At 51.6% G+C, this 11482-nt stretch overlaps 1 protein-coding gene across 2 annotated transcripts; it reads right to left on the reverse strand.

The window, feature by feature from the left end:
- Nucleotides 1-533: 533 nt before the first annotated feature.
- NR2F1 (nuclear receptor subfamily 2 group F member 1) lies at nt 534-10660 on the reverse strand (the record flags this gene model as incomplete). 2 transcript variants are annotated; one of them, XM_081880541.1, is made up of 3 exons in its annotated part: nt 534-1335; nt 6987-7514; nt 10231-10660. In XM_081880541.1, the coding sequence occupies 3 exons, from the start codon at nt 10658-10660 to the stop codon at nt 1055-1057; spliced, it is 1239 nt and encodes a 412-aa protein (XP_081736667.1). In that variant the 3' UTR covers nt 534-1054. The 2 variants fall into 2 exon arrangements, with proteins under 2 accessions (XP_081736667.1, XP_081736668.1); XM_081880542.1 differs by lacking the exon at nt 10231-10660 and adding an exon at nt 7934-9901.
- Nucleotides 10661-11482: the final 822 nt, after the last annotated feature.

Genomic DNA, 11482 nt, shown 5'->3' on the forward strand with positions numbered 1-11482 from the left:
AGGAACAAGAACTCATGGATTGGCGTGGGAATCTGTGTTGGATGTTGCGCTTGGGTTGCCTTTGTAATTATTATTTTTTCTAAATTCTTTTATTTTTGTTTAAATTCTCACTTCAATTTTAATTCTTGAAGAACAGCTTCGACAACATATATCGCACTCAATATAAGAAGCAAAGGGTTATATAAAAAATTATTAGTATAGAATCACAGGAAGCCTGGTTTGGAACCAGAAAGAAATACAAAACAGATATAGATACATACACACAGAACAATTCCTTGTTGTTTTTTTAATAATTATTTGGAAAATGTTATTTTTTCCCCTCCCCTAATTCTTGTTTGTTTCTTGTGGTGTTTTTTCCCCCTCCCCTCTCGCCTCCTTTATGCGCATACGATGTTTTAAATTTTACAAAAAAAGTGAAAATAAAGACTAATATCTTACAAAATGAAGAACAATGTTCGTGGAAAGTGTTTCGCCTTTGGGTCCCCCTCCCTCTTTCCCTCACCCCGTCCACCAGTTCAATTCGGCTCCAGGTTTTTGTTTGTTTGTTCTGTCTCTTAAACTGTGTGTTTTGTTTTGCTGTACAGACGATAGATCCACCTCAGTCCATCCATCATAAATCCAGGGAAATCCGTTCTAGTCTTCTTTTTTTAGGGGGGAGTTTTTGTTTTAATCTCTTCGGTCCTTTTTTTAAAATGGTTTTTGTTTAAAGTTTCCCATCTCAGTGTCAATTGTTTGTTCCACAAAATACGAGGTGTCCATTTCGCCTTCATCATCATCATCATCATCACCGCCTCTCTCAGCCGGGGTCTGATCCTAAGCGAGTCTTTCGTGCAGTGTCTGAGGGGTCTGCTCCTATCTCTCTCTCTCTCTGTCCTCCTCCCCCCTTTCTTTCTGCTTCTCTCTCTCCCCGGATCCCCCCACCCGGCTGCGTGCGCCCCCAAGGTGGTGGTTGTCTGGGCCGGTCTCTGGCTGGGCTGGAGGCCTTCCTCCTCCTCCTCCTCCTCCTCCTCCTCCTCCTCTCAGGGTCTCTAAGCGGGGGAGCCCAGGAGGTGCTCTATGAACACTGGATGGACATGTAAGGCCAGTTGAAGCTGCTGCCGGAGAGCAGCATGTCTCGAATGAGCGTCTCGATGGGGGTTTTACCTACCAAGCGGACGAAGAAGAGCTGCTCGATGACCGACGACGAGACGGTGCGCAGCGAAGGCAGCCGGAGGAGCAGTTTGCCGAAGCGGCTGGGCTGGTTGGGGTACTGGCTCCGCACGTATTCCTCCAGGGCGCACTGAGACTTCTCTTGCAGGCTCTCGATGTGCGCCGCGTCCGAGAGGCCACAGGCATCTGCCACGCAGCGCCGGGGGGGGGGGACAAGGAGGAGGAGGAGGAGGAGGAGGAGAAGAAGAAGAAGAAGAGACACCGTTAGCCAGGGAGGTACCAAGGCCCACAAATCTCCCCCCCCCCAAAGCGCAGCAGCAACAGCAATAACCAGGCAGCAGGAGCAGCAGCAACCCGGTCTCCGCGACCCCGGACGCCCCCTCCGCCCCCCTCTCTTTGTGCAGCTTCCTCCACCTTGCAAATAAATAATGGAAGACGCGGAAAGGCAGCCGGGAGGGGAGCCGGAGCCATCTTTCCCCAGCCAGCCAGCCAGCCAGCCAGCAACCTGCCCCCCCCCCCCACATCAGCCAGGAAAGGACGGAGGCCTCGGCTGCTGAATCCTATTGTTACATCCCATTGACATATACCATCTCCCAAGACAGACAGACACACAGATACAGCTAGCCGGGAGGGATTCCGTTTCTCCCAAGTACTTTCTCTTTCTCTCCCCTCCCTCCAACCTCCCCACCCCCACCCCGCCCAAGACAAGCACACGCAGCCTCGTCCTCAGCTAAAGGAAAAGGGCTTCGGGGTGCAAGAAACCGGGCCAGGCGCGCGCGTGCGAGAAAGCCAGGCGAGGATTTGGAGTCGCTCGCACGAAAGGCGGCCGCGCTTCCATTTCCGATCGTGGGGGGGGGGGAGAGAGAGAGGGAGAAGGGGAGGCCCTGCTTTGTCTGGGGATCTCCCGGATCGAGTAATTGAAAATTGGTCACATCTCTGTAAGCTATATAATCATCGCCGGGAAGACGGCTCGGTCCGGGCTGCCTCTTCCAGCCCCGCCAAACTGCCCCCCTCCCGCACCCCAAGCCTGCGCGCTAAGCAGTCTGTCTGCAGCTGCTCTCGCCCTCGCTCGCACGCACAAAGCTGCTGCGCCGGCTGCGTCGCTGGAGCTGCTGCCGCTGCTGCTAAGGCTCGATCAAGCTCGCCAGAGAGCAAGGCAGGAGGCCCAGCTCTGGCGCTCAGGACCCCGAGATCCCGGGCATCTGGCTCAGCCAGCAAAAGGCGCAGTAAGAGGAAGGACACCCAACTCCCTCGCCAGATATTTCTCCTTCTGTCATAGAAGTCCTAGCAGAAAGTGTTAAGGACTATTCAGACCCCCTCTCCCCTGCCTAAACGCACACACAGACACCACATAGTATTTTGGGGGAGGGAGAGAGGAAGTCCCCCCCCCACCGAGGCGGTGGGTTCTTTGAGCTCAAGCATACGCAGGCCGCCTCCTCCTCCTCCCACCCCCGGCCTGTTTTTCTTATATTAATAATAAATATTTCAAAACACCCGGATCACAAGGCGGCCGTCAGCTAGCAGGACGGTTTAGCGCAGATCAAAGGCGGCCTCTGCTAATATAGAAATCTATATAAGAATTAATCGCAGAGTAATGGCCCCCACAAGGAATTCACGAAATTGCCCATGTAAAATAAGGATGACCCTGCAAAGGCGCTCCAGATTTATTCCTCATAGCAATCCATTAAAAAGGGGAAACTGTGGCAAGTGGACTTCGTTGTTGTTGTTGTTGTTGTTGAACTTGCGGGGTGGGGTAACCCTCTCCCTAGTTTCCAAAAGTGGCTTGTAAAAAAAGCATGTCAAACACCTTCATCTCCATGCCTCTGGCCTCCAGCGAAAACAGAGAGCAACCAAGCTGTAATTCTGGCTCTTCTGAGGAAAAGACCCCCATGACCCCAGCCACGGCCTAAGGAGCGCTTAGATCTGCAATTACCTACGCCTGACTGTTGTGCTAATTTCTACTTTTGCCTTAAATGCAGTGATCATTTGCAACATCTAACGGGTGGGCGAGGAGGGAGCCAGCTTGCAACCCACACGCGCCCAACAGCGGAGGCCTGCCCTTCTTCGTGGTCCATAGCCGAGAGAGTCCCTGGCCTCCTCCGACGGGGATTGCTAGAGATCACCAGCTAACTTCTCCTTTGCTATTTGCCTTGTATTGCTACTCGTCCACTCAGGCGAAAGGTTTCTACCCAACTTTTAAACACGGCAGGACTTCAGGGCCTGACTGCCTCTTCCTCACATTTATCTGGGAGGTCCCATTCCTTAGGGAGGGGGTGAAATATTTATCCCGTCTTTCACCTCCGGCGCAAAGACCACCACCGGATCTTTGAGAAAAGGCACAGACCAGATAGAACGGAGATTCTCCTGTCGTATTTCCAGTGCATCTTCTATCAGCTAGCTTCTTCAGCCTGTCTCTCATTTTATATTATAAAAAAGAAAGAAAGGTCCCCTCAGGTATATATGAGAGGCACGCTTGGATTTTATTCCGCACCCCCTTACTCGAAACACCATCTCCCCCCCCTCTACATTTCAAACAAATAGCGCTAGGATCAGGGGATGCTTTCAATCTCCACAGCGAAGCAAGAGGATCTGAAAATTAATTAAACAATCTATGCTATCTGATCGATTAGCTGATTGAGTTAAGATGAAATAGACCAAAGAAGGGAAAGCGATGCATATTCACCTTCTGTGAATTACATCTCAGCAAGGATGAAGTGGGCGGGCGGGGACGGGAGAAGGGTGGGTTTGGGTGGAAATTGTGCGTGTCCCACTTTTTAAGATGATCATATTTCTTCCTGCAGTCATTATTTCTCAATATTTCTTCCTCCAGTCTATGGCGAAGAAATGATGTAAATAAATAATCATTACTGTTCAGCACACGCCAACCTGGGCCTTTGTAGTACAGGGAATGTATTTCATGTAACGCATCCAGGAGAGTTTAGTGCTCAGAAAATATAGACGTAATCAGCTCGCATATAACGAGAAATCAAAGTTCTTATGGCGCAGGAGATAGATTTATTGAGCTGATCTTATCTAACCTGGCCCCTCCGTGGGAGATTTTATATATCGAAGTGCGGGGCGGTGTCAGAATTAGAAAGGCAATTCTTTAATGGAGTTTGCATATCTCTCTGTGTGGGAAAACAACAAATCAACCAGCGCTACTTTCAACACAATGCTCCTTCCTGGGACAGGCTCCAAACTTTTGTGGATGGAAAATAATATCCGGAACCCAAATGGGCAGGAGGTGGTAGAGGAAGAAGAAGAAGAGGCAAGCAAGAAACTAGAATAACTTCCAAGCCAGTGACCCCTGCTGATCTTAAACACCAGTGATCTGGAAGCATTTTACGTTTGGGATCAGGTTGTTGAGTTAAAGCCCCTGGGACCAGGTGGCTAAAAATGTCTTTTCCATCCATCAAAGTTTCCTTAAAAAGTTGGAGGACTTGGCGAAAGCTGGGCCATCAATTACCTTCTGGCTAGCAATCAAAACAAGATCAGGCCCAAGTGGAAATGGGTGTAGGGGGTAGAAGTGGCGGCGTTTGAGAGAGGAGGAGGAGGAGGAGGAGGAGGTGGTGGAGGAGGAGAAAGACAGAACATAACTAGAGTGGGAATTCTGTGTCTCCGCCATGGGGGCTTCCACCCCATCCGAGTGCTAGAAAATGCTATTATTATTATTTCAGCTTATATTGGGATGTCGCCAATTTGCACTGCCTCGATTAAAAAAATAATGTTGCATTGTGTACCATCAAAATATATGGACACACATAAATATAGCAGATGCAGCTAGCAGTATTCTAAGCCATCCTGGATTTGAGAAAAGAGGAAGAAAGCGCCTTTCGAGAGGGCGGAGGGGGGGGGGTCAAACCTTTTAGGCAAGGGCTTTTGGCGGTGAAGTCAATAAAGCAGGCCGCCCTCTTTCTTTAACGCTGCGGCCTAAAAGCTGCATTTTCCAAATGGCCGGGCTATTCCCGCCCAGTTTAGATCTAACCGCCCCCCCAATGAATAAACGAGTTAACAAAAAAGCACGAGGGGCTGCGGGAGGACCCTCCAGTTAAATCACCCTGAAAAATGCCACCAGGGTCTCTTTTTGTCAGTTCTGAAAAACACGTTTCCGTCAGGCAAGGCTCCTGAAGATAAAACGCACCCTAACGTCTCTGCGGCTGTTCAGTAAATCTCCCCCACTTGTTTTAAGACCTGTACTTGATTCTCTGCGAAAAAAGAGCCCGGCCTTTTTCCACCCTCGCTCTGGCCTGCATTTGCAGCCAGAAGAACAAGGGGGGGCAGTCACAGTCCATGTCTACCAGCACCACGCATACCAATGAGATCCCCCTGTCTAAATAAATTATCCGATGTTCAAATCGATATTAATACTACATTTGCTACATTACAATATTGTGCAAATTTAAGAGTCATTTGACTACAATGTAAATACTATTTCTCATGCATGAAAGGCAACAAATATTGATGGGTTTCTCCCCTCCAGCCAGACCCTCGGAAACAGCTTTGTTTTCCAAAAAGCTTTGTATATCTTTTCGGGCCACTTTTAAACGGGGTTAGCGGTGGGTGGCGGATTTAATGGTATAAGATTCTGAAGGATACACACACACACACACACATATATGTGTATATATATATATATACATATACACATGAGAAAAGTTTTGCAAAAAGTGCTCGGTGAACAGACCAGCGCCGCACCCCTCCACCCTCGCAAACACAACGCCCCCCCCGTCCCAAACGGCTCCGCCAAGTTCCCCCTTGTCTTTGTTCCTTATTCCTTGCAGGTTGATGTGTATATATGTCTCTCCCACAGGTTACAATAATAAAGGATGTCTTGTATTCTTATAGGCTCCAACCGGAGCACTTCAAAGGCGACGTTAATGCACTCTCCTGCAAAGTTAATTTGAACCATCTATCATAAGCAAAATTGCTAACATGCACGTTACCCCCGCCTACCCTTAATTTGATATTTTTGCAGGCAATCTGTTACATTTCCCAGTGTTTGCGTGGTTTTGCATTGTTTAAAAAAAAAGAAGAAGGGAGGGAGGAAATGCATCTGCAGGTTGGTACTCTAAAGCCTCAGGCTGGGTCTTATTTCCTTTATTTTGAAGGAGGGAAGTAAGTCCTTTTCTGGCGCTAGAATCCAGTTTTACGAGCGTCACTAACCACAGCAAGTGCAAATATGAATGGCTTCCGATAAGGGTGGGGGTGGGGGGATCAGGCAGCAATAAAGCAGTATTATTTATGATTTATTTGTGCTCCTGCCTGCCTTATTGGAACAAGATCTGGCGAGAAGCCCTTTCAGCAAGGCCTAACCACTCTCTCCTCCCTTCCACAAACAAATAAACACACAAACGCACGAGGAAAGGGTGTGGGGAATTTATGCTCCTACCGCACCCCCCTCTCCCCCACCTGAGGCCGAATACCACCTTCTACAATGAACACAACGCTACACCTTCGAGTTAGTCGATTTCACCCAAGGCCTACCGGAAGCTGCCAAAGCCACCCGCCTGCCTAAGGGGAACAATCCCACGAATGCTTAAGAAGACTGAGAGCGCAGGAGGAAGCTGCAACCGGGCTGCGGGGAAGGCAGGGATTCGTTTTCCCAACACAAAGTGAATTTGGATGAGGCTCTGGTGCGTCTACTGCACAAACCTTCTGCAGTAGGCTGGCAGGTTTGGCCTCAGCAGGCCCTGCGCGCCTTTCATTGCTCCAGACTATCCCGGGGGACTATCCCCAAACCAGGAGAGGAAGGTGCCTGGGCTTGCGTAGCCACGCTCCCCTGGTGTTGCTGCTCACCCCCCCCCAACACCCCCGTTCCCTCCCGCCACTCCACTGACCTGACGTGAAGAGGACGATGGCTTTGAGGCAGCTGTACTCGGCCGAGTCGACGTGCAGGGCCTTGAGCTTCTCCACTTGCTCCTGGAAGATGCGGATGTGGTCCATGAAGGCCACCACTCGGTCTGCGGACATGGGCGAGGCGTGGAGGCCTGCGGCGGCCAAGAGGGGCGCCACGTGCAGGGGCATGGAGCACTGGGCCGCGTTGAGGACGAAGAGCTCGCTCCAGGTGAGGCGCAGCAGGGCCACCTGGTCGGTGATCTGCAGGTCCGGGAAGAAGGGGATGTTGCGGGCCCACTCGACGGCGCTGAAGAGCAGCCGCGCCGCCAGCTCGCAGATGTTCTCGATGCCCATGATGTTGTTGGGCTGCATGCACTGGCTGCCGTAGCGGGACGTCGGGTAAGGCTCGGCGCGCAGAAGCAGCGAGATGTAGCCCGACAGGTAGCAGTGGCCGTTCAGCGGGTCGCCGTTGGTCAGCGCGTACTGGCCCGGGTTCGGCTGGCTCGGAGGCATCCTTCCTCGCTGAACCGCTGACGAAAAGAGGGAGAGAGAGAGAAAAGGAGAGGAAATGTGCATCCAGCAGCCTTGGCGAAACCCAGCCCGCTAGCCGCCGCCGCCGCCGCCGCGCAACAAAGCGGAGCCTTCTTCCCACAGCAACGCGCGCACACAGCGCGTACACAGGCGCACAGACACACACACAGGCGTCGGCTCCTTCTCTCACACAGACACACACAAATCCGGCCGGGAGGGTGGCAAACACGCACAATGCAAGCCTGTTCCCCCCACCCACCTCAGCTTGCATTGTTGTGCAAATGGAGACATGTATACTGCCTTACAAGACTGCCATTCTCTCTGTGTAGTAATAGTGATAATAAGAGGAATGATGAAAATAGTGGTGATGATGATGATGAGGCAGTCCCCGAAAGAACTCTCCAAAGTCAGGGCCCACCTCCAAGTTGCTCCCTCCTAGCCTTGCCTGATAGCCAGGTAGCCATCCTTGGTCACCTCTCGGCCGATTTAGCGCTCCGAGGATTGGGAATCCGGAAAGGCCATCCCGCGCAGGCTACCCGCTTTATTTGCCATTCCGGAGTCCCACTCAGCAAATAGGCTTGCAAAAGTGCTTGGAGTGGGGGTGGGGTGGGGTGGGGTGAGGTGAGGTGAGGGGTGGGAGAGCTACCCCCGCGCCGTCTCCCTAAACAGTTCCCAGGTTCAGCTGAGGAAGCTTCTCTCCTCTTTGCAGCAGAGTTCTTTCTCCGTGGTTGGAGGAGGACGGGGGGGGGGGGAGAGGAAAGGTTTGACTGCTGTTATTGTTATTAAAAAAGAGGTCAAAATGAAGATTTCGATTTACGGAAGCCAAACATGAGTGTGAGGAGAAGGGCGAATTATTCTCTGCGTGGTTCCAGATGCATGAAAATGAAAATTAAAGGAGGGTGGGAAATATATGCCCACGATCTGGCCAGTGAAAACACACGTTTGCAACTGTGCAAAAAGAGACGCGCCGGGCACACAAACTCACGGAATTCATTAACCACCCCAGCCCCAAACGCGAGCATGCTTGGAGTTTCCGAAGCTGAGCAAAGTTTGTGTGTGTGCGCGTATGTGTGTCCGGGTCTGCTTAATCTGGGTCAGCAATTCACACTCCTGGCATGTAAACAAAGGTAACTTAGAGCAAAGAGAGGACAACTGAGAGTTATTTCTTAGGCGCCGAAAATTAATATTTTCTGTTTCACAGGAAGAGTTATTTTCTTCAGGGTTTCCTGTTGTTAATCATACTTTTGATGGGGGGAAAAAAATCTAATATTCCCATCGAGCTGTCAGAATCCCCCTTTCCTCCCTCCTCCCTCTGCAAATTATACTTCCAAACCTGGCAGTTCTGTGTTTCAATTAAATGCAAACACAGTTCAAAGACTGTGAGAGGGCTGTTAGCTGCTATACATATATATCCCTGTGCTCCCTCTCTCTCTCGATATATACATTTTTCCCGAGACCCCTATCCTGACAACAGCTCTCCGAAACTCCTAAATGAAGTCATCAGTGGCCCGTTTTAAAAGGATTTCCATTCTTTCCTTGTGGCACACGGGAGAGATGTGCTTTATTTTTTATTTTTTCTATTATTTTCAAGCCATTTCCATTGCCGAAAGTGTTTGGCTCATTTGACTCCTAAGGACCTCTTTAAATAGGGTCACGAGGCTGAATTTTCAGCATCAAACAGCTAAATAGTGTGTGTGTGTATATATCTATACAAGTATGTGTGTGGAGACCAAAAACACCGCCGCAGTAAATCGCTCCTTACTAATATATACACAAGCACACACGTACACCCCCACACACATACAAATACATATAATAACTATTCCTTTCATTCATATAAATATAGATCTCTCTCTCGGAATTAACACACACACACAAACACACAGAAAGTACCATCATAACACTGGAGGTATTCCTTTTCAAATAAGTACCACATTCCAAAGGCAAGCTATGCTTAAAAATAATAAGACTAATAAGAACCAGTATTATTGGGATGCAGTATAAAGCGACGATGGCGTCTGATGGAGAAATAAAACAAGCAGCATGCATACGGGGTGGGAAATGACAGAACTGTAAAAGCAGTGATCGTTCACAAACTTGCTTTGAAAGCACGAGGGAGCCCAAACAAGGCCGGATTTGGCGAGGTGGGATCGCCTAGCAGAGAGCGAAGGTGCAAGGAAGCAGCCACACAAACAGCGCAATTTAAACATCACTGGCCCTCCAGTTTTTTTAAAAAATATATATATTATTATGATTTTAAAACAAACAAACAAACTTACACACAACACACGTCTCTTTCAGCTTTGAGGCTAGGGTTGTGGTGGGGGAAGGATCTAACGTGAACTGTTGTGCTTTCTCTTTCCTCGCTCCCCCCATCTTTCTAATGGGGCGAAATAATGAAGAGAGGAAGGGTCTCTCTCTCCCTCTCTCTGCCTGCCCCCACCAGCTCCGAGCCAAGAAAGGAGAGAGCCCCCAACCCAGGAATAGACACCATTGAATCGGTGGTGGAGTAAGAGTAATAGCAACATTACGCATCTCTAAAGGAAGCAAGTGTAGTGGTTGCGAAAGTGTGTCTGTTTGTCTGGTGGGGAGGGGAGGGGGATGCTCGGAGGAGAGGGAGGGGGTACCAGCCTTCTCTCCCTCCTCCTCCTCCCAAGCTGCCCTGGACACACACACACACAATCCGGATCCGAATAGGGAAGAAATAATATTCACCTTCCCGCCTCATGCCCACTTTGAGGCACTTCTTGAGGCGGCAGTACTGGCACTGGTTGCGGTGGTGCTGGTCGATGGGACAGTTCCGGTTGGCCCGGCAAGTGTACGTTAAGTTCCTGCGGACGCTTCGCTTGAAGAAACTTTTGCAGCCCTCGCAGGTGAACTGCCCATAGTGCTTGCCGCTGGACTTGTCGCCGCAAACCACGCACTCGATGTGCTGCTGCTGCTGCTGGCTCTGGCCGGATCCCTGCTGCTGCTGCCCCTTGTCGCCCGGCGTGGACGGCGCGCCCGGCTGGCTGGGCGTCTGCGGCGTGTGGGGGGCCGCCGAGGCCCCTTGCTGCGGGTCCCGGCCCGGCTGAGCTGCTCCGGTGGGGCCGCCCCCGGCCACGTCCTCTTGCGCATCTCGCCAGCTGCTAACTACCATTGCCATATCTCGGGCCCACGGAGGAAAAAAAAGAGGGGGGTGCCTGGTGGTGATGGTGGGCTGCCGGAGAAGAGGCCGGGAGAGGAGGAGGGGTGGGGGTCGGGGTGGGGAAGGGGGGTGGGGTAGGGTAAGGGGGGAAAGAAGGGCGGCTGCCTGGGTTTGTCGCGGGGGGGGGGCAGAGGCGAGGGATCGGGGCTCCTCCCGCCTCTCCGCGGCTGTTGCTGCTGTGGCTGCCGCCGCCGCCTCTCCGCTGCTCCCGCTGCCGATCTTTTTCTGCTTCTTTCTGCTGCCCTGCCCCCTCCTTCCTTCCCTCCTTCCTTCCTTCCTTCCTTCTTCCCTTCCTCTCTCTCTCTTTCCCTCTCTCTAATGTGGAGTGGCTTCTTTTTCTTTTCTTTTGTTTTGGCAAGGGGGGAGACAATGGAATTCCAGAGGGTTTAACCCCCACCCCCCCGTCTAGCAGGACGGTGTCCCCCGCTCTTCTTCTTCTCTTCCTCCTCCTCCTCCTGCTTCTTCTCTCAGTCCCTTCCCTCCCTCCCCCCCAGAAACGTGTCCCTTTTCAAGTTGCAAAAGCAGCCAGGGCGAAGCGGGCTGTCGGGAGAGGCATTCAGGAGGGTGACCCTGGGGAGGAGAGGGAGGAGAGGGCGACGGGGGGAAGAAGCAGGAGGAGGAGGAGGAGGAGGAAAGGGAGGAAGAGGAGGCGACCGGCTCGCCGGACACCCTGCCGGGCCAGCCAGCCCCACACCGTCCGCGGCGGGCTAGCGGCGCGCCCGGCCGGCCGGCCGACTCGAAAGAGGCAGCAGCAGCAAGGAAGGAGCCCGGAGCCGCGCG

The sequence above is a fragment of the Podarcis erhardii genome (genome assembly GCF_964252035.2).
Source record: "Podarcis erhardii genome assembly, chromosome: 11".
Taxonomy (NCBI): domain Eukaryota; kingdom Metazoa; phylum Chordata; class Lepidosauria; order Squamata; family Lacertidae; genus Podarcis; species Podarcis erhardii.